Source organism: Nomia melanderi, chromosome 3 (assembly GCF_051020985.1).
Source record: "Nomia melanderi isolate GNS246 chromosome 3, iyNomMela1, whole genome shotgun sequence".
Lineage (NCBI taxonomy): Eukaryota > Metazoa > Arthropoda > Insecta > Hymenoptera > Halictidae > Nomia > Nomia melanderi.
Genome location: NC_135001.1, coordinates 23,731,975 through 23,758,344, shown reverse-complemented (window position 1 = coordinate 23,758,344; position 26,370 = coordinate 23,731,975). Strand labels below are relative to the sequence as shown.

The following is a 26,370-nucleotide window of genomic DNA, read 5'->3' as shown; positions in this document are numbered from 1 at the left end:
AACGTTCAAGGAATTACGTGATTTTTTATCAGATCGAAGAACAAGCGTAACCTTCGCGTGTTCTCCGCGTGTTTCGCTACGATAAGATTGCTTTCGAGTACTCCTCGATATCGTCGTCGATTTCTGTTCGGGAGGATCGACTCGATCGTATCGCGCTGCACGTCACACGACGCCGAAATAGATCGGTAATAATAATACATGTAATAATAATGATGACGCACGATACGATCGACGTTTCGCAATCCCATTATTTCGCTTAATCAATTACGCGGCGTCCATTGTTCCCGATGATTCCGCCCCGCCGTTTTGTAATCTTCCGTAACGCGGTTTTCACGGAAACATTGTTTTGCCATTTGAAACCGTTACTTTCCCACCGACCCGATAGCTTGCGCGGTGCACGGAGCTGTCCCGTTCGAAGCTGTTAATGCAAAATACTCGGCAGAACGCGCTAAACGGGGGAGAATTCGGTTCGAACTCGTCGCGAATTTCTGTCGCATTGCGCACAGTGCTTTTTTGCGTGGAACAATACCGAGGAATAAGAGTCGTTCTGCTGTACCGCTCCGTGCACTATTCCGTCCGAGAAATTGCGCGGTGAGACGACGAAACTGGTGAATTTTAAGTAACTTCGAACGATTAAGGATAATATTGACGATACTGTCATTTCGTCGGTCAAGACGCGAGATAACTGTTTATCTGTGTTACGTGGGAACCTCGCCTGCGTTTCCACCTTGGAGAAATGTTATGAAATAGTAAACAAAAGGTCGATGCACGAGGAAAAGGATCAATACACATTGATAAGGAAATCGTGCGTCTGAGGAAAAATAAACAAAATGTGGTGTCATTTGGGAAAGATCCATTTGCGAGGTCCTTTCGTTCTGTGTACAGTTGGTTAGTAGTGAGGCAATTCCACGGGACTAAGGTCGATATCATTATATATATAATATGTCGCGAACATAGATGCAAATGACCATATTCTTAGCATTGCAAATGAAACAATATAATAATTTGATCCTGAAGCATGAGATCCCAATCGAGCTCCTCAAGAATCAACCGATCAACACATTGAACGCCGGCTGAATTTCAGCTACTAAAAACGCGAGCGTCGTTGATTATATCGATACATATCTAAAGATCGATTAAACGAAAATTCCTACCTTACGGAAGAGAATAAGTAATTCGATTTTGTAATTTTCACTTTGTGTCGTACATATCTAAAATGTTACATGAACGTAGAATTAGCAATTAAACGATGGACTCAATGTGTTACGAAAAATAAGAATCGCGTTTGTCGTCCAGTGAACGTCATCGCGAGAATCAGTCGATGAAACGATGAAACTGGAATGCCAGTCGACGAGATCGAACTTCGAACTTCGAATTCGGAATCGATCGCCGCGATCGGCACAATTATTTCGGACCGTCGGATTATTCGGGCGTAACGCGTTATCGAATGATTGGTATGCGCAGCGCGCAGCGTCGGCATTTAAGTGTCTGCCTCCCGATGCAACGATCGAATCGGCCGCGCGGAATGAAATTGATAGTTTCTTTTCCTGTTCGCGTGTCCGGCCGTAACACGCGAATATTGTTCCCGGCGCGCGTAACACGCCCGAGACGTAATGTATAAATTATGGAGAGCCGCTCGCGCAAGGACGGATTATGAGAGAGACGCTGGCGGAAGAAGAAACCGGATTGTTAATTGTACAGACGTGGACGTGGAAGACAATCCGAGAACGCAAGTACGGGGCCTCTAGCATTGAAAGTCCTCGCGCGTGCAGCGTGCAGCGTGCAGCGTGCAGCGTGCGACGCGCGGTTGTGTGCTCTGTGTGTACTCTATTGCCGCGACCATTTCAAACGCCCGCATTTTTGCATTCTGATCGCCTTGTTTGGCCGCGGCGAGCGATCAAACCTCCTCAGCGACGGGATATCGGAGCATTAATTAACGCTGGAATTAGATCGTTCGATACGATTAACATGTGATCCTCGATGAAATTGAAATTATATTTTATCCGGTTCCTCGGTATAAGTGAAACTGTCGACTTTTCAGGTCATTTCGCATGCATAACGCTTAGTGTATTGATAATTGCGAAATAAGCGTTCGTCGGTTTGATAGGAATAACGCTAGAACTACCGTAAATAGTTCCACTTGGATACTAGAATGATTAACTCTTCGCCGTACAATAACGAGTGAGACTCGCGATGATTTCTAGACTAATTTAACAAGAATCGATGTGATTCGTTACCCACGGATCAAAGCAAACAACTATTTTGCTATCATTGTATTATCTTCGAATAAAATTTCCACTTGTAGAATGGACAATTTTGTTGCATTTCTTCCAAATTGTCGATAGTAAAATGGTACATGAGCTTAGTGAAAGTAAATAGTACGCCAAGGGGTTAAGGTAATTCCGGAGATGGTCCGATCTCGTTTAGATTCTTAGATATCTGTATCTCCGATCGCTTTTGATGTTGGCGAATCAGGAAATTTTTCTCTTTTGTATTCACTTTCATAAATATTTATGTTTTATTATATAACAGATAATTTTATTAGATGTAGATTTATTTGAAATCTAAGTCTTGCTAACTCGTTTCATTGCGATGTATAAGAGAAATGAGATTTCAGATTAATGTAGAAAATTTCAGTTGTAACATAACAAGGTTTATTATTGCACGATCGCGACTCAAGTTCAGTCGCGCAGAATGAATTCTTAATAAACAAGAATTCGGCCTAATTCGCCCAATTCTCGTTCGCTCTTTGTCGTCCGCCCACGACCACTCCGACGACAAATATGTCTTAATTAAGCAACTGGAGCATGGCGAAGGCGTTCTAGACCGACGACAAGTAACGTTTGTTCAGAAGAAACATACTCTATTCGTGTAAATGAACGCTCCAGTTTGTTTTAATTTCGTCGGGCGTTGTTGTTGCTCGGGCAGCGGTCTCTGTGCGCTTGGCGAATATTCAAATTCGACGGAATTCAGAAACTAACGAGTTTGAAAGGATTTAATGACATCATCGTTGTTGAAATACACTTGTAAATTGCGTTGGATAAATACTCGTTTCTAATCAACCGAGCGAACGCTTGTTGTTGGAATAATCAATGTGGACAGCGATTGTTCGTTATTTACGATGAAATTAATGTGATAAATATTTATGTCGAAGTACGAATGATTTATCATTACTTGAGAATGCAAATCGTTTTGGACGAGCATTCGTTTAATCAGTTTTATTCGGTTCAATTATTCTTATTCCATTAAATAATTGTTATCCAACTTAATTGTTCTTAAACTATTCAGTTATTTTTATTCAATTTAATTAGTATTATTTAATTTATTTATTCTTATTCGATTCAATTATGTTTATCCAATTGAATTATTCTCATTGAATTTAATCGTCGTTATTCGACAGGGGTTGCTCGTTCGTTAGCGCCAAACGTAATTTCACTTGTCATTATCTCTCGTCTCTGTTATCCGAGCGAAGTTTTGGTTTCTGTAAGCTAGTCTGCAAATATTTATACCAGTATGAACGTCTGCAGTACGGCTATTATCGCGGTGGATTCAAGTGGCACCGCGTAATCTCGCGGACAGAGAAATTCGTTAATTCGTAAGTAAATACGGCAGAATTTCTCCCGCTTAAGTTAATCCATTAAGATCACGTAATGAGCCTGACTCACGGGTATTTAAATACGGAAGCAGTGAGTCAGATTCGTCGAGACTACCCCACCGCGAGTGTATTCGTTGAAATTATTCATGATTGTCAGTTACGTTTCGAACGGAATCAATGATGAAGGACTTTATATCGGCGAGAATTAATTTTATCTTCGATTAGCGAAGAATGAAACGAAATATTTCTTTTTATTGATCTTTATTATAACGTCGCTTACATATCCCAGTAATGAAGAGTGACAGAAAAGAAGAATAAATTTACAAAATATTTGGTTTTAAATATTTTGTAATTTATCCGTTTTTTGTCTATTAACCCTTAGCACTCCAGGTTGTTTTGGAATCGATCAGCAACCGCAACTAATTTTTATAGTATTCCTAGCGAAAATGAGAAATGCTATAATATTTCTTCGGCCTTTTATTTTCCTTCTTAGTACAAAATTTGGATGTGTGGAAAATTGAATAGTTTTAGGGTAGTTTCTTTAAGATTCATTAAAATGTTTAATATCATAACTGGTACAATGTTGGAGCCTACGGAGTTCAAAGGGTTAAAGCGGATAGCAACGTGTGACCCGGATGCTGCGTCAATTCTAATCCATATTTTAGTTTTCCAGTGATAGTTTCTTTTCGGGGGTTGCTTAAGTGTGCGCGCCGCCCCATTTCCCGACACTAACAGAACATTTTCTATGGTTGCAGGCGGAAGATAAGCGGACGGAACCAAAATGGCGTGCGCGTCGCAGTGTGCCAAGTATTTCCTGTGTTTCTTTAATTTCGTTTTCTTCGTAAGTATGCGTGAAACGTACACACGAAAGTGTTTTAGTCGTTCCCCTTCGCCCCGCGCGCCGAGGAGAAACCGTGCTTCTACTCATATCGGTAGAACGGACACGGTGTGGATTATATAGCCTGCAATTTTCATTTAAAACCTGGATTCCGGCTTGCACCGCGACACCGTCGGAATAACAGTTGCAAATGATTTTCAATTAGAAACACAAATTAATGGATTATTGAGCAATTAATATTGCTCGATAAGCAAGTAATATTGATTAATTGCTTAATAATCATACTGACGATGATTAACGCGAACAAACGATTTAATTAGCCAAACAGAAAGAGATCAGACCGTAGTTTCCTCTTCTTCTATTAATTAAGCAATTGATATGTAATTTATCTTCATACGTCAAAGGTTTCGCATGTTTCGAAGAATTTTCGTCCGCACAGGGTTAATACCCGTTCGAATTGTCCTCGGCAATCATCTTTCGATTGCTCGCATAATTCGACCGCACCCTGCACAGTTAGCCGCAGTTAACGAAGGGTAGTTGACGCGAGGTCGGCGGCAAAAGATCTAGAATGGATCTTAGAAGGGTGCCCCTAATTGTCCGTGGGAAAAGCCCATCAATTAACCGTGGGACGGTCTATCCGACTGTGGCGGTTGAAACGATCGCCGGACAAAGACATTTTGAGGATCAATTTCATAGAAAACCCTCGTTCGCATTTAACGCCACATTCACGAACGTTTAATTACACTTTATTCTATCGTCCCTAGAAGACTACGTGCTCCTTCATACAGGCCGCGGAAATTAGTGTCTCAAGAACAGAGAATTCTAATTTGAATTTGCATAGCTGCATCGATCAAAATCGACCGACATTCGAAATATTTAAAATATCCGATTTCCGTGCAATCGAGGCGTTTCTAGTGTTAATTCGAAATGAATGTTAGAAGTAATATTCAACGGAGAAAATAGAAATTTCCATTCGTCACGGGCAGTACGATGATAATGAGTATAACGTACAAAAAGTAACAGCAATTCGACGAACGAAACTTTTATGCGAGCAGAGGTATGAACGAAAGTTAAACGACATTTCTTTCCTGTTCCTTTCGATTGGTAGCTACGAATTCGATTATCCGTATTAGCATCGGGGTTTCTCCTCCGTCGCCGAACGATTAATCGGCTAATAAAGGAACGCATCGAGAAGATAAAAGGAGAGGCTGAACACGTTTGTTTTTCAGGTGGCCGGAGGAGCTGCGTTGGCCGTTGGAATCTGGCTGTTTGCCGACAGCAATTCTTTCGCGGAACTCATAGGCAAGCTCGACCAGTCGGCGGATATTTTGGTAAATTTCCGAATCCGCTTTCCCGAGACAATGTTCCGATTTCCTGCGCCCGCGACTCGGACGGGAACTTTCGAATCGATCGTGCAGAGTTCTCGCGTTGCTCGATCGCGTTCGAGGCTTTTCAGCTTGGAAATTAGTCGGTGAACCGATGCGTTTCGGTCGTTAAGAGGAAACCGCGGAGGAGCTATTCGAACGATTCGAATGAACAGTTCGCTTCCTCTTAACCTCTTAGGCACCACGCGCCACTATAGTGGCTCCGTCGCTACCAATATGTCATATATTATACCCAATTGTATTACTAATTATTGTTGTAAACTGTTAGAGTTAAATTATGTGTATCATATCTTTCAGAAAAATTATAATTTAATCAACGAGAACTTCGTTCCAATGTACTCGCGCAGAGAACAGCATTGTCCGTACAGAACTCTGCCGTACAAAGTGAATCGCTTTCTACGAAAAGTGGGAACGATTTCGCGGATTAACACTTTGAATGCCACGAGGGTCACCAGTGACCACCAAGCAAAACGATGATTATTCGCAAACATTTCTATATTATAAATAGTGCTATCCATTGCGGTGACGTTCAGTTCGATGAACGTGCAACGATAATAATCCAATTTAATCAAATGATTGAATATTGTACTTCTTCCATTTTGTGTATTTTGCTCAATGAAATCGTGCGGCGTTCAACGTGTTAAACGTGTTAAAGTTGAAGGAATCGTTGGAGGCGAAAGGGCGATGTTGACAGCGAAGAAAGTGGAAAGATCGATTCGGAATTCCTTTGTTCCAGAGCAAAACGGATGCAGACGTGGTCAGAGTGATATCGTATATTCTGATCGTGGTCGGTGCACTGACTTTTCTAATTAGCTTCCTGGGCTACTGCGGAGCGATGTTCGAGTCGCGATGTCTTCTCTGCGTGGTGAGTGCTAATGACGTTGTCCTCAAAGTTAATTAACGCCTCGCGCCGCGAAACTCATTTCGTTTCTATTGCAGTACGGTATCCTCATTCTGCTGGTTCTGGTCCTCGAATGCGTCATAGTGGGCCTAGCTTTTGGACTGAAGGGGGACGTAAGTCACTTTTCCTCGAACTTTCTCCGTACGGTAGTTCTCGCTTAACGCGTTCAGTGCGGCGCCGATTTTGCTATACTTTCCGCTCAGGCGGCAGCGCGCGAGCATTCGATGCCGAACGCTAAACTGGACCGCGCGACACAGCGCGACAGACGATTCCTTTTCTTCACTGTTTCTTTTGCCGTTTGGCACCATGCGACAATGGTGCAGGCGATGCACATGTATACAATGTATAAACATAAGATAATGGGCTGGGGAATGCCAGAGAGACAAAAGTGCGAACACCAAGAAACGATCAGTCTGAAAAAGCCACGGGAGTACGCTAAATTTTAACGTAAATTTTTTAATTGTCATTAATAATTTAACCCTTTGAAATGCCGGTCTCGTGCACCGATGTCGACCAAACGAGAAGTTCGCCGTCAGTCCCTAGAATCCACGCCGCTTGAACGGAAAGTTCACTGTCAGTCCCTAGGGACTGACGTAGCACTCAACGTGTTAAATCCCACCACCTCGGGACGCGGCAGTGGAATTTAACCGAGCAGAAGAAACGGGAGGAAGCTGTCTGCTCCCAGGAATTGACTGGAGCACAGCCTGACAGACGGAGAATCGATATAGAGAGTGGAAGCTGGATGACACCGTGAAAACCGAGGGTCGAGACGCGGGACTTCAAAGCGGTCGCGCGCATCTGTTTATCAAACAAAAACAATGAAAATTCCAATTGCAGTCGTTTTGACCTTATCCTCTCAAATGTAGTGGTAATGACTTTCTGAGATTGTTGTGATTAAAATGAGCCCAAACACGACGGGAATCGGACGAGTTTTACCGACTCGATGTAATTAACGTAATTAAAGGTTCATTTGCACCGAATGGATGAAACTAGACCGATTCGCGTCGTGTTTGGACTCGTTTTAATGAGGAGAATCTGGACGTTCCATCGGTACTACGATCGAGAAGGCAAAATTATTGCAATTGAAATGTTTGAATGTTTATATTTGACTCGTGCAGTATCTTTAACCTCTGTCTCTGTTTCCCTCGTTGTATTCATTTTTTATTGTCTATTGGGATCACGTTACTCTGAGCTGGAGACAGAGTGGAATTTAGCCGAGCGGATTCTGTGCAATTTAAGCGAGCATCGCTGTATTTGTGAACGATAAAGATTCATTTTGATAATTTGTTTATTGGCATTGTTTCAGGCAGAGAAGAGCACGCAAGACTTCCTCAAGTCCACGATCAAGTATTATGCCAGCAACATTGACAAAACAGAAACAATTACAGTTGCTTGGGATGGCCTAATGAGTCAGGTTATTAAGGATTTTATTGATCGATTAATCGAGCACGCGTGTAGGAGGAACGAAATGCATGACGGGTCCTCCGTGAAGACCCGTGAACGTGATTCGATTAACAAGCTCCAAGCTTTCAGTTCGTTCACGCGAAACTCCTGAATTTGTAAGCCTTTCAAACTACCGAACCTGTACACCACGAGTGCTTTCTTTCAATTTGAACAATTCCTCAGAGAGAACGGCGCTTCGATAACGTGCAACCGGTACCTGGAAGCAGAGAGCAACAAAGTCAATGCCACGAATATCCGTCGGTGAAAAATGACAGTAGCGCTAGGTACTTGCGTATGGGTGAGATTTTCTTGGTGGAAATTAGATAAAACGCAACACGATTTGGCCATTAAGTTGATTTCAATTTATGCAGTTTTTTTGTTCAAATCAGTAACGAGTTTCCCCCCTAAAAAAAGGAATTGTATTAATAACGTTTTTGGAATATTGTAACCTTTTAAATTATCGCTTTACCATGATTTTTGAGTATCTTAGAAAATCTTTCCTTTATGTGCCTTTTTTCATTGCCCCGATCGTTTTGCCATTACTTTGTCGCAATTTCGTTGCGTGACTTTCGTTACTCTTCACTATTTTCATTTTCTACATCAAAGTTCACGCGTAATCGTAGTCGTTGCATTTGCTTTAGAAATGAACAGGAGATATTCTGTTTCGCTTAGCGTGAGGCAATAGTCTTGTAACATATTCCCAAATAATTGCTACCTCGGAATCGCTTACAAGTTTAGGGGTATTGTTGCATGAATGACTTGTTTGTTCGTTGGTTGAAAAGCAACGCTGTGTTTTATATTTTTAGCTACATTGTTGCGGAGTAGAGAATTACCTGGATTTCCGAGAGAGTAAAAACTGGACGTCCACGGACAAAGTTGTTCCTGAAGCGTGTTGTATAAAGGAGAATAATGTTCTGAAGGATCCTTCCTGCCCTATCAGCCCCACTTCCAGTAATTCTTATTACAAAGAGGTCAGCCTTCATAGACTATCTTTTATAAAGACTCAAAATAACATTGAGCATTATTAACACCTTGCTGACCGGTGAATTTGTTTACAACATCTTTCAACGTTAGTATACATACTTTAATCGCATATAATATGCTAAAATGATTGAAATGTATTTAACTCTCTATGGGCCGAATTTTTCTTCGTGATTATCATAAAACCTGTGCAGTGGAAAATTAATAAATATCCACATATGCATACGAATTAACAATGTATTCAATAGTTTCAATAATTCCATCAAACAAATATATTTTGTATGACAAACTTCCACGCCTGGGCATATAAAAGTTGAAGTTAACTGATTACTTAATTTCATTCACCACTTTGAGTGGAAAATAAAATAAAGGTTACATGGGCCTACAGAGGGTTAAACTAATGAATACAATCTAGAATGCACTCACACACATCTAGATTGTTTTCGGATAGAAATTAGCAAGGTGACCAGTAATCGGTGACCGGTCAGCAAGGTGTTAGGAGTTTACGAATATTCGTTTAACCGCATTGTAAAATTGTAGGGCTGCTACGATGCAATAATGAAGACAATTACAGACAACGCAGCGATAGTAATCGGTGTGGCAGCAGGTCTGGCGTTTGTTGAAATCCTGGTGATTATTTTAGCCGTGCACCTGGCTTGCTGTTATTGGCGGCCACAACATGGTAGGCTTCCACTTCTCACTTAGTGCCTTCCAATCGGTAAAAAGAGTTTCTCGTTGGCATATTTGAGCAGTACGTTCAAATCCCTCATCAGAAAAATGGGGAACGACCAAAGCAAACTTTTTTCTCTAGTGGCTGATGACGTCTTCTAGAAAATGTAGAAAAACTTCTCCGAGAAATTTGATAAAAACATTCTTTTAGCTTGCATCGACGTGTCGTCGTCGAGACAGGCCTGGTGAACAGCGACGAAGATGGTGTTTGCTTTTTCAAGTAAGGTTTCGAAGGTGTTGCGCGTTTCACATTTCAATCCTTTTTTTTTTCATTTCACGTAGACCTTGCATGAAAACCTCGGACTAATGATATACAATCTTACATTGTTCAATGCGCATTGACAACATTCAGATCCGATTATACACGATTACTAGTTAGAATATTTTTTAAATGAAATCATTTTAACAAACAAAACTGTTTCGTATCTTGATACTCATCAATGGTAAATGTAAATGACCTGGGGAGAAAAGGGATTAACCTTCGTACTATTTTTAATAAACTTTGACATTTACATGAGAACTTTGTAATAGATGTCTGTGTTAATTATTCTATTTGATTATCTTTGCATATGTTCAATTGATTAAAGGATACTGGAAATTAAACTTACATTGTTACGAAGGTAATGTTTTTTGTTAATTTGCAATATTTATAATATCGATTAATATATGAACCATCGATGAGCCACGTTGTCTGTTCAAGAAGTCGTGTCTGGGCACAAAACATGTTAATTGAAGCATGTCTCCTTGAAGTAGTATAACTTTGATTTAATACATTGTTTTCAGTAGGAAAATTTCTCTCATAAACCAGTAAAAGGACTAACACGGAGCACAAATTTTCAATACTCTCTGCGAAAGATTTCAGAAAGAGTTTTACGAATATAACTAATCGTGATAAATCGGAATGTTAATTCTCAAAATTGTATCAATTCATACCGCGCATCCAAAACATTTTCGTTTACAGTTTTAACTTGTTGGTGCTGCTGTTGACCAGATATACTAACAACGAACTCTTCACACCGTCTTGGCATCTTTCTTCATAGAAGTGAATCATTGGTTTACGCTTGCTTGAAACTAGCCCAGGATGTATATTCATCATTTACTATTCGTACTCTAATTTACTGTCGTTATAACTACTTTTAAAGAAATGTTAATGTAGTCGAGAATTTCTTGTTTAATTTTATTTCTATTATAGAGAAATAATTCAGACGTCTTTGTTATTATTTAATATTTTCTTTTTTACTTTTTTCAAAGTAATAACCAAGATGTTTGACAAAGATTAAAAAACAAAAAAAAATGAAAAGAAATGAGTGGTTTTGTTGGATTAAAATTATTTAGGAATTAAATTAACTTCAAAACGAGAAACAATTTACTTCGTCCTATGAACCAGTACAAAACCAACTAAGGAAAATTAAGACTTAATGAGCAAAGCAATATTGTTGGCGTTAAACCACTTTGTATATATTTAAAGTAGTTAAAGCGTAAATATAATTAAGTAATTGAAATATATTAAAACAAAATATATATTATACTGCATTATTTTATTACGATTTATTTAGTATATTATATTAGTGTGCATAGATAGCCTGTAGTCAACTTTTTGTACAATTGAAAATTATATATGAACTATTTACTTGTACTCTTTTCCAAAGTGAAAGAAGATAAAAATTTTGTATTATTTCTAAAAAAAAGGAATGTTCTTTCTAACCCCTTTCAATTATTTTAGGAAATATATTCAATCATATAAAATACGTTTTACGACTAATAACTCTATATCTTAAGTAATATAAAGAAACTTTAGTGATAACATTAGGATAATAAAATAATACGATTTTATGGTATAAACTATACTTTTAGTTTTTTATTTTATGATACAATATTTTTTGTAGTGTAAAATCTTTGTCATTATTGTTATTATTAGTAATAGTAGTAGCAGTAGCAGTAGCAGTAGTAGTAGTAATAGTAGTAGTAGCAGTAGTAGTAGTAGCAGTAGTAGTCGTAATAGTAGTAGTAGTAATATTGCTAAAGAAAAATTAATTATCGAACGAAAAGTATGTATCAAAAAGCCAATTTTGAAATAAGGAAAATAAAATAAATAACAAATCTAATTTCATATTCAATATGATATACATAAATAATACATTATTACGAACGCGCTCTGAACGAATTATGTTTGTCGACATTAACCATTTTGCTAAAGTAAAATTTCCTTACTTACTTATGAGTTTAACGTTCAAAAAGTTACATTGTTTGCTTTTATTTTATAACATCTACAATATCATTTCAAGTGTAGTTATAGAATTTATTTACTTTACACCTCACCTAGTATCACAGTTGTTACTTATAATACAAAAATATTTTCTAGTTTATCATAGATATAAATTGCTGGAATTCATTGAATTAAAAAATTTTGGTCGTAAGCATTCAAAAGAATAAAATTAAACGCGTGAAATCGTGATCAAGAAGATAAAAATAAAGAAGATCAATTACATGACGACATGTAATTAAATGAATGCCTACATGTCTAATAAATTTTAAAATATCTATTTACTCGTGTAATGTAAAATTTGTACTCTGAAAAAATATACATCATAAGATTTCTTGCGATCATTCTAATGTTAAAGTAAAGTGCGCAATAAGTGTACGCGAATAATATTCGATAATCGAAGGATAGATGGATTACTTTAAATGTAAATTTATTAATTGCATAAATTACAGTTTCAACGAATCCATCGATCCTTCTATCCTTCAATTGTCCTTCGATTATCCTTAAACGCTATTCCTGTTATGTGTACAAGTCGTTATAAACAAACTGTTAGCTAAACTACTTTTTACAACTGTAATGTTCACAATCTGGTTTCGCGTAGAACATTTTTCTTTGAATTTTCTCTCCTAAAATTCCCCAGATTAGTCCGTAAAATCTAACTTACGAAACGGACATTATTGCGATTCAACTCAGTTGATCCATGTTGTCTGATTTGGTAGACAAAGGGGACTAGGAGAGTAAAGTAGGTCCTATTGAGGTGGGCCACCCATTATTCCCATTGGTGGCATACCCTGAATTCCATATGGACCCTGCGGAGGACCTTGGTTTCCAGCCATAGGAGAATGTAACTGCATTGCAGGACTTTGGATCTGTTGAGTCGGGGTTACCTGTCCACCTGCTGGTGACGGAACCACCTACAAAAATCAATTTATCATTATACGCTCGACATCTTTATTTATTATTATTTTTTAAAGCTATTTATATGTTAGTAGTCTTGATGCTTTCACGACCTAGAATATTATTACATTCATTTTTGGCTTTCGGGTGAGATCCGTGTCCAATAGGAATATTTTCCCAACGTTTCACCGGCATTGCAGCTGGCTTTTTTTTTTTTTTTTTTTTAATTGTTCAGCTGACCAATTAAAATGATTGGTAACCACCGATCCGGAACATGAACAGGGTACATATTTAAAGAAAGTCTTCCAAGACACACACCAGTATCAGTGTGCCTTTATCCCCCTGATGAAGTCAGCTGCAATGCCGGCGAAACGTTGAGAAAATATTCCTATTGGACACGGATCTCACCCGAAAGCCAAAAATGAATGTAATATTTATACGTTTTATAATCTATAAGTTTTTATAATCTAATGATTTACCTGAGGCATAACTGGTGGTTCCGATGGAAGAGTTAAATTAGCTAATAAGTCTCTTACAGCAGGAAAAAGAGAACATTCGGATTGGTTTGCACCGTATTCAGCAAATCTTTTCAACTGGAGCGATGCTGCAGCCATGGCGGAAGCAGGACTAGGATCTCTTTTCTCTGCCAATTGTGTTAGATTTGTACTAACATCATAAACTAACGGTAAAATTAACGAAGGTGTCTCTCCCTGATACGGTAACCCGATCCTTGTTATTTGCAACTGAAATGTAAACAAACGGTCGACAAGGTTAGACGCGAACGGTTCACGGTGACTGGTTTCCCCTTTATAAATGGAAAATCTACTTACAAAGAAGAGGATTTTATTTCTACAAACAATCACAGCTGCCATACCAGTGGGTACAATCGGAGTACTCGAAGGAGGAATCCTCAAACACCACTGTACGTTCCATTTGAGTTGTTGTTGTTGCACCAACCCAGGAACCAATTCCAGTTTCATTATTTGTACAAAGTCTTTAAGGACATTAAACGGAACGTTCAACATTCTACCGAATGCGGAAAGGGTATTCGGTTTGTATGGTGGAGCTGCTGCTCGTGTATCAAAGAATTTTTCTATAATCTACAAAAAGACAATGAATAAAAATATAAAGAAACAAAGAGAATACAATATAATTGATTAAACAACGAATTACTTGTAGTTCTTCGAGAGTCCACTGATCTTTATGTTCCGGAAGAGGCTGTACTTTTATGTGAAGCGACTGCAAGTGCTGCGGATTTAAACCAACTCGACATTGAAGGCTCTCTACTTTGAACTGTACTACTCCTGGCTCTGTACTGTTGATTGCTGTCAGCTGTACAGAATTTATACAATGATGTATAACAAATTAAACCACAATGTATCTGTAAATACGTAAGAGTATAAAAGAACTTACACAATCGTCTGTCTGTATGAAGCGTTGGAACTGTCTACGCATGTAAATACATCCTAGGAATCTTTCTAACGGAGAGAGATCTGGACCAGGAAGTCCAGAAGGGTGCGGAGAGGGGCAACAAAGTAATTCCAGAGCTTCATGAGTAAGTAACGTAGGTACCGCGCCGGCCCACGAACGTTGCGGAAGTACTCTTGAAATATGCGTTCCCGTTTTATGATCCGATGCTTGAGGACTATGTAGCGCGGCATGTCCTGGACTCTGTGCTGGACGTGCTGGAGACGGCCTTGGCACGTTGGGAGAACCTGGCCAATTGGATGCTGCCGGCGAAGCCATACTTTGTGAAGATGGGAAAGGACTTCCGTCTATGTGCCCTGTGCAAATAATAATGGAATATGAAAATATTGTAATGAAAAATACAATAATATAATTAGAATAAAACCAAGGAAGTGGCTGATATAGAAACACGTGCGAATGAATTATTTGTAAATTCTAATGAGAATGAAATGTTACTACGAATAAAATGCATAAATCTATTTCTTTTATTTCGTACCAGTTTGCATAAAGGATCCTGCAGGAGAATGCCCAACCTGAACATTACTGCATGGTCCTGGTGAAGACGTAGGCATCAAGCCAGCCGGACTAGGGACGTGCATTGGATTCAAAGGGCTGTTGGCAACCAATCCAGAGCCAGGTGAGGGATGTGGTAGCATATTGGGTGTATTGGGTGGAAGAGACGGCGGTGAAGCCAGATTGAAGGAAGTAGCCGGACTGCTACCAAAACTCTGATGCTGATTCGTCTATGGAAATTCAAGAAAGAGTTATTAAAATATTCAGATTCACACACACTCCTAGTCAAAAGTGTAGAATTAATGAAAAAGTTTATTAAATCCTTGATGAATAGTATCGTCTCTCCTTCCCATTACAAATTTGATATCACACTTTTAATTGGTAGTATGTTCAAACATGCATTAGCACAAAAGAAAGAGTACGAGAAGTACCTGTGATATATTGGTAGTATGCGGGCTAGCTGGCGTATGAGGATTGCTGCCAGAAGGTGGAGTGAGTGGCGGATGAAACCTTAATCCATCCCTTTGCTGTGCAGGTGATTGTGGGCCACTTCTATGATGACTCAGGAAACCTACATTTCCACTTCCACTGCCACCGTCGCTGTCCATCGTTACAGGAGAAGGAGGATTGTCATCTTCTGACTGAGACCTTCTACGGAAAACTGCACTTTCGTCTACGTATTTAGACAAAAAGGCCTACAGAAACAAAATTAAATGACGAACGCCCGATGGAATATTTGATGGATAATAAAACGAATGATCGTAAACATGTTTTAAAATTGTGTACCTTCAGTCCTTGCGTTGGTGTAAATTCGTCGACGACGTAACTCCTATCGAAGCGACTGTAAGCTCCATCCCTGAGGCTTATCAAACCACCTCCACGTAACCGCAGCTCTAAACAGTACATTCCCTGATATGCAATTCTCACTAGGGTTACACACTGCGGCATAATAGTAAAAGTTTGTACTGGTATTTGAGGTCGCTATAAAAAGAAACGTATAATTAATAAATACACTTCGATACCATTAAAATCCAAGTGTGAAAATAAGTGATTTGATAATCTTACCAAATTGTAAACACAAAGTTGTGGAATCATAGGTAGTTTGCTAATAGATGTAAGTGGCTGAAGTGTTTCATGGAGAATATGTATAAGTTGTGCTAAATTTCTGTGCCTATTTAAATGAGCTTCAAGCTGTTCCTTCATAATGGAATGCGCATTAGCTACAGTGCTTGTTGGACCTGTGTATTCATAGGAAAATTATTTGTAATTTATTGTGAAGCAAATTCATCGATAACATGTTTATTCGATACTTACTCTTTCCAAAAATCAGTTTGAACGCTTTATCGTTTGTGTTCCATTGTATGGTAACAGTTGCTCCACGATTAGCACCATACGCCAGGACTAATTTACTGTAGTTGTATGATTTTATACTAACCATGTTGCGCAGGTTGTATTTCTCTAAATACATAAAAATAGAGTTCCTTATTACGGTTTTATATTGCATATTCATAGTAGATATTTTAAATAAAACGTATACTTTGTACAGAGAGAGTCTCAAATACGTTTTATATCGACGTACCCATTTTAAAGTATTCTGCTAAATCATGAACCAACGAATAGAGGTGTACAATTTGTGCCCAATCGTTAAGCAGTGCGTCCACTGTACGTGACATAGTATCCGCTGTTCCCATTTCGTACTGAAAATATACCGGTCTCCGAAGACCTAAGAGAAACGAGAGCGTCGTTTAAAATTCATTGAATTATTTAAAGTTATATGTTTGTATTACCTTGTTCCTTTGGATGATTACTAGACAAAGGACTGCCGTGAAATACGAATTCAGCCATCCAAGTTTTGGCCATGCCTTTACCTTGAACTCTAATCGATACGCTGAGCAATCTTTTAAAAAGTGCTTGCCAAGAGCAACTAGAACCAATTATAGTAGACGGAGCAGGTAGTTGAACCAATTTCAGAACTAACGCAGTAGCATTTGCTTCTACTTGTAATCCCTGATGTGCTATATCTCTTTTAGTTAACTCTTGAGCCAACGTTACAAAGGGTATTCTCTCATCGCAAAGGGCGACTACGTGTGCTAACTCCGGAATAAAGTATGCAGGCTGCTTAGATCGTCTGTTCTGTAACGTAGTGCTTGCGTCGGTCCTTCCACTAGGTCCTGTGCTTCTGCGTTTGTTAGAGTTTACTTCGGTAGCTTCTGTAACATATTCAGATCAATTTGCTTTCATCTTCATTCAGATTAACTTGAGAATCAATTATAATAAATTAATAAAAAACGAACCGTTATCAACACTGGTGAAAGGGCCATGAGTTATGACGAAAGTATCGAACTCGATTAAAGTTTGAACTTTCAAATACATTTTTGGAATCTCCGTTTCGATACTGTCGTCGTGAGGATCGTCCTCCACGGAACTATGTTTCACTACAGCAAGGTAAAATGAGCATTCTATTTCGCACGGTGAACTTTCTTTCTCTTTAAATGCCACTATTAAAATCACTGTGGGATGCCGATGTAATTGAACGAACATACGATGTCTGCTAATTTTTGACATTGGATGTTCAGGATGATGAAGGATTGGCAATCGTTCGTGAGAAGTTGCTGGAAGATGTTGCAGTGTCTTTTCGCATCTTCTTTGTGTTATCCAGAATCTAGAATATCCAAGAAAATAATGTAACATAAGAAAAAGACAATGAATTTTAAAAAAGAAAGAGAAATATGAAATGAAAGAATTACCTGAGTTCTGATATTAAGGTCGGTAATCGAGAATGATCGCCATTTAAAGTAGCAGTCAATTCAGGAACCAGAGGTGCGTCATACTGTGGCACATGACATTGCAACATTCCAGTATGAGTATCAACGGTAACTAAAAGATGCTCGGCTCTCAAGCAAGGTTGCAAAATGGGAACAGACAGAATAGCAGGTGAACCAGCTAGAGTACACTCAACATCTTTTAACATTGATTGCAATTCTTGTTTCAAATCTAATAACCTACTTCTAGTGCGCACATAAATTGTATGCACCAATAAACATTCCATTGCTAACTGGTCTGATCTGATCGCTCTGTCTGCTATTTCACTCTCTTTGCTACCTAACGATGGAACATGTACTATAGCAAGTGATCTAGCTGGATCATGCTGATCCACTTGCACCGTAAGCTTATATCCTAATTCTGATCTAGGATCTTTACTAGTTAACTCTCTCCAATATGACACAGACAGACATTTCCCTGGTGTGTACTCATCCACGTGAATGTGATCATCTAATCTATCTCGTATTAATCGTAACGTTTGAGAGTACAATACTTCTAATTGAAGCGACTGGCAAAAATAATGTAATATGTGATAAACTTCAGATAATGGATTTGTACTTTCTGCCAATCTTGATTGAACCACCTGGTAATTAAAATTAATTTGTTTATTACCAAAAGAGAAAAAATATATATTTAATATGAAAATTTAGAATGAGGATAGTACTTGATGCACATATCGCGTTTGCAAAGGATGAACTAAAGCTTTGCCATCTCCCGTTTCCCTATCTGAAACTAAAATCTCCAATTCCAATAACCGCCAAGGTACAGATGGTCCATCTCCCATAACCGTAAGCGACACTGAAAATTCTTGTTCTACAAGAAATGTTACTCTTCCAGCTTCAATTTTTAAATTCCGCATCTGTGGAAGTAGATTTCCCGTTACTAATCTATGTTGAATAACTTGATTTAGTCTTTGAAGTGTACTCCTTTTTTCTGCAGGTGTAATTGGATCTGGAGGGACAATCCTTTCCTATTAAAAATAGATTTTTATTATTAGTATCGACTTTAAAATCATACCTCCTTTAAATATACATTGATAGATATTCATAATTTTAACATACTCTTATGCATGCTGGTAAACGACTGTATGTTCCAGTTGTTAGAACTTCCACTGCTGCAGGAATATGGAAATTAGGTAACCTAGCATGAACTAGTGTTTCTCGAGCCATACGTGCCAACATATCAGCTGTATCGACAAACAACAGTGACTGCTTATCCAAAAAGGCCATTATATGCTGTTGAAAAGGAAATAGTTTAGTTATTTAATCATTACATTCACTATATAAATATATGAAAATCGTGTAATAAAAAATAATATTTTCACTGTACCGCAGATTTGTCAACTTTGGAAGCACTGTTTGCCCATTTAACCAATGCAAGTAATCGTACATAAAGTTGCCTAGTTCTAGCCGAGAAATTGTAAATCTCTATCTTTCGTTCCATGTCAGTTTTTCTTGGTAATCTGTAAATATATTTACATGTATTTCAATTTGAACATTTTGCATTTATAATATATTCATACTTGAAATACATAAATTTTCATTAGAATTGAATATACTTATAACTTTGCTCTACCAAATCATCTATTTAATCTATTATTCATTTATACTTAAGTTTATGTTTATTTTAATAACAAAATAATTTTTTCTTAATAATGTAAGTTTTCTTACAATTCAGCCAAAACCGTAAGTTCATGATAAGTGCGTTGAATAATGAAATCGATAAGTATGCCAAGAGAAATGGAACCACCACGATTTCCTTCCTGTGGGATGTTATTGGTAACAGGAGTTTGATGACCCTCCAAAGGCACTGGAGCCATTTTGTGCCTTAGTTTATTCAAAGGAACTAGAACTTGGAAAATCATTATAATTAAAACAATTGAAATATTTCCTTATAAAATATAAAAACATTTTATATTATATTGTATAACATCAGTGTCTAATCTTTCTAATCTACTTAAATTAAATAAGCTGCAATGATCAATTCAATGATTTATCATTATTCCTTTGAAAGTATTCTTTGGTCAGAAGCAATACACATACTTCTTGTTAAATTACTTCAACGATCCCAAAACTAATTATAGCCTATAATTTAATATTCAAATGCTAAAAGTATAATCTTTAGATAAAATTTTCATTTCTGTATTATTGATCTTGACGGTATATAAATATAACTTACTTTTCCCAAGAAGTTTATTTCTTCTTTGGATTTCAATTATTATTAGAATTTACTATATACAATTTATAACATTATACATGACCACATAACAATTTTATCAAGTTTTGTGCACAAATTCATCATAATTTTCATTGGGAATGCTTACACAAGATAGAAGTAAAATTTTAAATACATTTGTAATACATGCTCATTTAATATTAATATTATCTTATCAATCTCAGAACTTCGTTGTAGTACCTAGTATTACACAATTGTATTATATCTCTATTAATATTTAAGGTTTCTGATCATTTATGGTTATCAAAACACATTTTTCATATTCACATTTTTGTCTTTCACAATATTATGATAACACCACATTTTCTAAATGCACTTTTCATACCTTTCAATTTTATATGATCGTTTCATTAATATTGTTTAATTATCTGACATTAATTAAGCACAATACATCTATCCAACGATGTAAATTGATTTGTTAAACAAATATAAACAGAAAAATTGGTTACTCGTTTCTATACTTACAGCTTCATAGTCAATAAAATTATATATAAAAAATAACTAATAACAATAGAAGAATATAGTAATAAAGAATATAATTTTACCTGTAACATTTATTTTTCAATATTTAACACTCCGACGACACAGTACCGAGGTGAAAGCAGCTACCTTTTCAAATTGATCATGAAGTATAAAAAAGCTAAGATGGAAGAGTTACTAATATTTTGCGTTTTTTTTCGGTGTTTCTCAATGAATCGTTTCTTCGGTGAATGAAGTTGATGACTTCCTATACATTTGAATAATAAACAGAAATGGTACTTTCCTTTATTTTAGTCGAGCAGATTATATTTTACATATTCCACGCGATCTATATCATTATTGCTTTTGGAAAGTAATTCGGTGTCAATTAATGTTAAGGATCTCCGATAGAGGCATTTTTGTATCAGACTTTCCCGTATCCCACACCCATATTTTAGTTGAACACGGTTCAATTTATATTTAAAAATATATCTCAATGGATGGTCGCATCGTATTAAACGGAAATTCATATATAGTAATACAACTTAGAAATAAGTTCTGTTATACGTTTTTATCCATTTCTCTTTGAATATCGTATTCCGTAGTAAACTTCGTAAATAAGACGCAGATTTGGCAGCACTAGTATTATAGCGTTTAGTACAGTTATGTACATATATCGAGATAGAGAGAGAAAGAGACTATTAAATCCAGAAACACAAAGAATTTTCGTAGTGGGGTGGAAATTGTTATCCCCAAGTGTGTTCGTTTTATTTCCCTTTGTCTTATCTACGTCATTTACGATGCTTATGATAATAGATACTTTTTGTAATTTGTATTTTTCCTAGATCACTCACGAGATGTTTGACATTCGCAGAAACGCAGCTGATATTTCTGCTAAATTCACCCATTAAATCTTTATCTATCTATGAGAATTTTTCTTTATTGAATTTCAGATGGACCGAGCCGAAAACGCAATTTCTTAGATTTTTCAAATGCGCAACGATAAATTTCAAGGATAATAGGAATCGTTCTAAATTCATTACCGGGACAAAGAAAGATTGAGAAACAAAAGAAATGCCGAAAATTTTCTAATGACTAATCGTGCAATATATATTACAAGTTTGAAAATAACTAACTGATCAATTACAAAAATAGCAATGATTGCAACAACGCTCGCTAAACAAGGTTAAACAAAGTTAAATGTTATTTTTATGCGAGAATACTGATATGTTTTTGTATATTCTTAAAATAACTTTTAAAGCTTTGTCTGAAATCTGATGTGTAGTATGGAGAATTTGGGGTTAAGTGTCATCGAGAAATTTCACAACGGTAGCTTAACGTAAAAGCATCTCTACTCGTTGTTTATAATATACGAGAGAACAGTTAACAAAATGGAAGTGAATAATTCAAATGAAGATTCGATAGAAGTGTCACAATCACTTATAACACGTGTTTATTATGCTGCTAAAGAGGGTATGGCTATTGCCCTTTATGATCTTCTCAGTTCTAAGTCTCCTGAACAAGTTAATCAGCTGATTAATCAGAAAGTGTTAGAAAAAGATGGACAACAATGTACACCTTTAATAATTGCTGCCCGATATGGTCATGATCAAGTAGTTACAATATTACTTGATAAATTTAAACCTGATTTAGAACAAGAAGGAACAGTGAAATTTGATGGAAGTGTTATTGAAAAAGCAAGTGCACTTTGGTGTGCTGCTGGTGCAGGACACTTGACAGTTGTGAAAACTTTAGTAAAAGCAGGTGCGAATGTAAATCATCCGACTGAAAGTCAATCGACTCCTTTGAGAGCGGCTTGTTTCGATGGACGATTAGATATAGCTAAATATTTAATGGAACATAACGCTGATATGAACATCACAAATCATTATAATAATACGTGCCTAATGATTGCATCGTATAAAGGTCATGTTGATGTTGTAAGTATAATTATAAGTTCAATAATAAAAAGTCATTGTGGTTCAAGGAACTCTTCTGTTTTCGTTCCAGTCATATTTAGTAATATTTAGTCTTTTCTAAGTATTATCATTGTATCAACACATATTTTTTCTTATATTTTTTACACACAATGTATTTCTTACCTTTTCCATGTTTTGCTTTAAGAAATTACTTAAGAAACTGTTTAATTAAGAAACATGACAACAGTACCTTTTATGAACAAGAAGATTTGAAATTACTGGCTAGAACGAAATATAATATTAAATCAGAGTCTGCATAGAATCATAAATGGATAAAATAATATAATTAATTTCAGCAATTTTAATTTTATTTTATACCAAAACAGGTGACATTTCTTTTAGAACAAGGTGCAAATCCAAATGAAAAATCAAAATATGGTTCCACAGCTTTGCACTTAGCTTCTAAATGCGGGCATATTGCCATAATTTGTGAATTATTAAAATTTGGAGCAAAAATGACAAAGGACGATAATGGAATGACACCATTAACAGTAGCAGCAGAACGTACCAGAACTGATGTTGTGGAATGTTTAATAAAATATACAGAAGTTAGTAAAGAAGAAATAATTGAAGCATACGAACTCTTAGGTGCTTCTTATTCTAACAGTGTCTCTGAAGGCAGCGATCCTTTAGCAAAAGCATACAGATATTTACGAAAAGCAATGGAGCTTAGGTGTGTATAAATAGTGGTATGTAATTTGAAATCAATTGAATAATTGTTCAATATTACAGGTTTAGCGATCCTGACAACATTATTTATAAACGTTTAGGCGAACCAGTGAAAGCATATGGTAATTGGAAAGAATGCGAAACATTGGAAGAATTCGAACGCATTAGGGTTAATCCGAATGCTCTCAATATGGAGTCATTAGCTATTCGAGAAAGAATCTTAGGTTTTTATCTTTTTTTTTTAGAAAAACGTATTACATTTTATTAATTGCTTATGTATTATCTATTTTTATTAAATTTTAATGATAGGGCAACATAATCCAGCAGTACCAAATCATATAGTATTCAGAGGAGCGGTATTTGCAGACAATGCTAAATTTGATAGATGTATCGATCTATGGCTTCATGCTTTGTATCTGAAACAATTAAATAATGTTTCCGTTGTGAAGGATCTTCTTAGGTTTGCACAGGTATAATTTTCAAGTATTTATATGTTGCGTATATAGTGGTGATTACTTAGTGGTTACATTTTTTCCTCATCAGTTTTTGGACTTAGCTTCAAGGAGAGAGGATGGAGCACTTGATTACCACTTACATTGAAGGTGATAAATTTCTAATTCTGTAACTACTAAACAGGCACCTCTATATTTCGAGAAAATACCATTTAAATCATTGTATTCAGGTTTTTAATGTTTTTCTTCTTTTTTTTTCGTGGTATTATTTATAGGTATTCTCACAAATGATACACGTGGGAGTGGATTTTGATTTCTCTCAGGTTTTGAGCGTTCTGCAGGCTTGTGTAACAGAACTTGACCGCAATAAATCTGTAATCAGTGTTTCTGTTTCCGAAGAAGATATCGAACAGTATGTTGAAATAGTAAGTTGAACAGTAAGTTGAAATAAGAAAGTTTGTAGATAATCTGTTATATATTGATACAATTATACATTTTAACTTCAATCTTTTTTTTCGTTAAATTATATGTTAATCAATGTTTTTAAAAAATCTTTTCAAGACGCAGGAGGAAATGAAATCAAATATTATAAGCACATTATACATATTATCAATAGTAACGAAACTTTTAACATTGAACGAAAGTCGATACACAGAACAGGAAAAAATAAAGGCACGTTGTTTAGTTCATAAACTGTGTCTTCTGCAAACGCGTTTAAAGGATGGACAAACATTACTACATCTCGCTGTAAATGCCGAGACGCCTGTGGATGATTTCTATATCAACGACGCTTGCAAGTCAGAACAAAATTTTTTAATATAAGTAAATTAAACATTTCTTTTTTACCCTTTCTTATACTAATAAGATTTTTAAATTGTTTTCAATAGATTTCCGTGTGCTGCGACAACAAAACTACTTATACGTTGTGGAGCTGACGTAAATGCAATGGACAATGATAGGAATACTCCATTGCACATAATTGTTGGTTGCAAAAAATCAATTAGGTACGATTAATTATTACACTTTCCTCCTCCAGAAAAAGAAAAAAAGTAAAAACTGATGGATTCTTTAAATACGTTAAATTCCTAAATAAATAGTTGTGAACAAGTTACTAAATATATTCTTCAAATGTTACAGTGATTTCGACACTCTTTATTCTATTATTATGGAGCTTATAGAAGCTGGAGCACATATGGACACTGTAAACAGTATGGGCGAAACACCTTATGCTGCAGCTATTGCAGGTATCAGTATATTTAAAGAAACTTAACAATTTGATCCCCAAGTTAGTTTTGGTTGAAGATATTCCAAAAGTCAAAATGAAAATATGTGTTATTAATGAAATTAATAGTAGTGTGTATGTTATTTGATATAAGGAGATTTTCTTTATTTAAATTAAATAACAAATTGTTGATCTGTATTATTTTACATATGCAGGTGAGGCAGAAATAATATTGAGGACCCAGAGAAAGTTATCGTTAAAATGTATAGCTGCAAAGGTAATAAAAGCTCATAACTTATCATATCATGAAAAAGTACCACGTTCCTTGGAAAGTTTTATTGAACTACATGGACCAGGAGGTAATTAAGGTTGACATCATTATCGTATCAATGATAAACTTTTTAATGAATATATTATAAAACTAATTGCATAAAAATTATACAATTATGTAATAAGATTTTAGTAATAACGAAATTACATAAAAGATTTATTTTTTGATGATGTAAACTTTTTAGGAAAGTTAATTTACAAAATCTCAAAATAATGATTCACATAGTCAATATGATAGTAGACAGTTATCCAATAATAATTTGTGTATTAATTAACTGTGAAGTTTTTTAAAATTAAAAACACAAAAAATATGTTTATGTTGTTATATATGAATAACGAGTTATTTTTAAGAATAACGAATTGTGTGATAGTTATTTCTATAGGTAAAACCTGCTTTGTACAAACAAATATTATAACTTTTGAATAATCAAGCTCACAAGGAGATCACACTGAAATGTTACGAAACGAATTTAATAAAACTTTGTAAACAGGCAAATATCTGAAACATATAATTTATAACATGGCTATAGACATTTCGTTTGTAACATGTGGCATGAAGATGTTAACTTTGTCTATTTGTGAGCCTAATTAAAATAGTTAAAATTATTATTATCTTGGAGAATATAAATCCTTTAACTACCTCTTATTATTTTATTATCTAAGAGAAGCATTTAAACATATTTCGAAATATATTAACATTGTCTTAACAAAGTTTTGTCATAGAATTATTAGATTGTTAATTATGGTTAATAAAAATGTGAAAACATTGATATAATGTAACACGTAATAAAATCATGTTTATTATTTTGTGTTGAAATTGAATTTCTTATGATCCAAAAAGTATACACATAAATATTTCAGTGTTTTAATTTTCATAAATATTTGTATTTACATTTTTTTCTTTACTTATTTACTGAACATACAAGGTTCATGAAAGTCAGTGCGTAATACTTCATGCGGTCTCCTTGTTAAAACTAATAGTTAATTTTATAATTGTAAAAGTAGATTTAATTAATTGGTTGACATATATGTTAATCTGTGAAATGAATGACTTTTAGAATAGCATAAAATCTATAATTAACATTGTTGATACTAACTTAGGTAAGGAAAATTATCTACTTTATGTATGAAATGTATTGTGTTTGTTAACATAAAACAATAAACAATGAAAACAAAAGTCCATATTTAA

At 35.9% G+C, this 26,370-nt stretch overlaps 3 protein-coding genes across 13 annotated transcripts in view; 2 read left to right on the top strand and 1 right to left on the bottom strand.

Moving 5' to 3' along the window:
* The window catches only part of Tsp66E (Tetraspanin 66E), a 27,063-nt gene extending 15,091 nt beyond the window's left edge, over positions 1-11,972 (top strand). Inside the window, exons 1-10 of one of the 4 annotated variants that reach the window (XM_031982274.2) lie at positions 1,593-1,733; positions 4,351-4,436; positions 5,663-5,764; positions 6,555-6,683; positions 6,758-6,832; positions 8,026-8,133; positions 8,969-9,133; positions 9,684-9,825; positions 10,024-10,092; positions 10,834-11,972. In XM_031982274.2, coding sequence (XP_031838134.1) covers positions 4,377-4,436; positions 5,663-5,764; positions 6,555-6,683; positions 6,758-6,832; positions 8,026-8,133; positions 8,969-9,133; positions 9,684-9,825; positions 10,024-10,061 — 819 coding nt within the window. In that variant the 5' untranslated portion in view covers positions 1,593-1,733; positions 4,351-4,376 and the 3' untranslated portion in view covers positions 10,062-10,092; positions 10,834-11,972. The other 3 variants (XM_031982272.2, XM_031982271.2, XM_031982275.2) reach the window with 3 other exon arrangements.
* Positions 11,701-21,186, bottom strand: MED14 (mediator complex subunit 14). The gene is made up of 19 exons (XM_031981771.2): positions 20,616-21,186; positions 19,506-19,686; positions 19,165-19,297; positions 18,897-19,070; positions 18,500-18,805; positions 17,760-18,418; positions 17,307-17,674; positions 16,800-17,222; positions 16,592-16,735; positions 16,327-16,470; positions 16,078-16,250; positions 15,799-15,993; positions 15,444-15,707; positions 14,996-15,242; positions 14,446-14,816; positions 14,206-14,364; positions 13,863-14,132; positions 13,512-13,775; positions 11,701-13,049 (listed from the first exon to the last, which is right to left on the bottom strand). The coding sequence occupies exons 2-19, from the start codon at positions 19,652-19,654 to the stop codon at positions 12,885-12,887; spliced, it is 4,608 nt and encodes a 1,535-aa protein (XP_031837631.1). The 5' UTR covers positions 19,655-19,686; positions 20,616-21,186; the 3' UTR covers positions 11,701-12,884.
* Positions 20,920-26,370, top strand: LOC116429164 (protein fem-1 homolog B). 8 transcript variants are annotated; one of them, XM_031981776.2, is made up of 10 exons: positions 20,920-21,064; positions 21,483-22,469; positions 22,835-23,181; positions 23,241-23,401; positions 23,487-23,647; positions 23,905-24,054; positions 24,191-24,426; positions 24,517-24,633; positions 24,767-24,873; positions 25,067-26,370. In XM_031981776.2, the coding sequence occupies exons 2-10, from the start codon at positions 21,921-21,923 to the stop codon at positions 25,216-25,218; spliced, it is 1,980 nt and encodes a 659-aa protein (XP_031837636.1). In that variant the 5' UTR covers positions 20,920-21,064; positions 21,483-21,920; the 3' UTR covers positions 25,219-26,370. The 8 variants fall into 8 exon arrangements, with proteins under 8 accessions (XP_031837636.1, XP_031837639.1, XP_031837633.1 ...); XM_031981779.2 differs by having other exon boundaries at positions 21,012-21,084; XM_031981773.2 differs by lacking the exon at positions 20,920-21,064 and adding an exon at positions 21,091-21,285.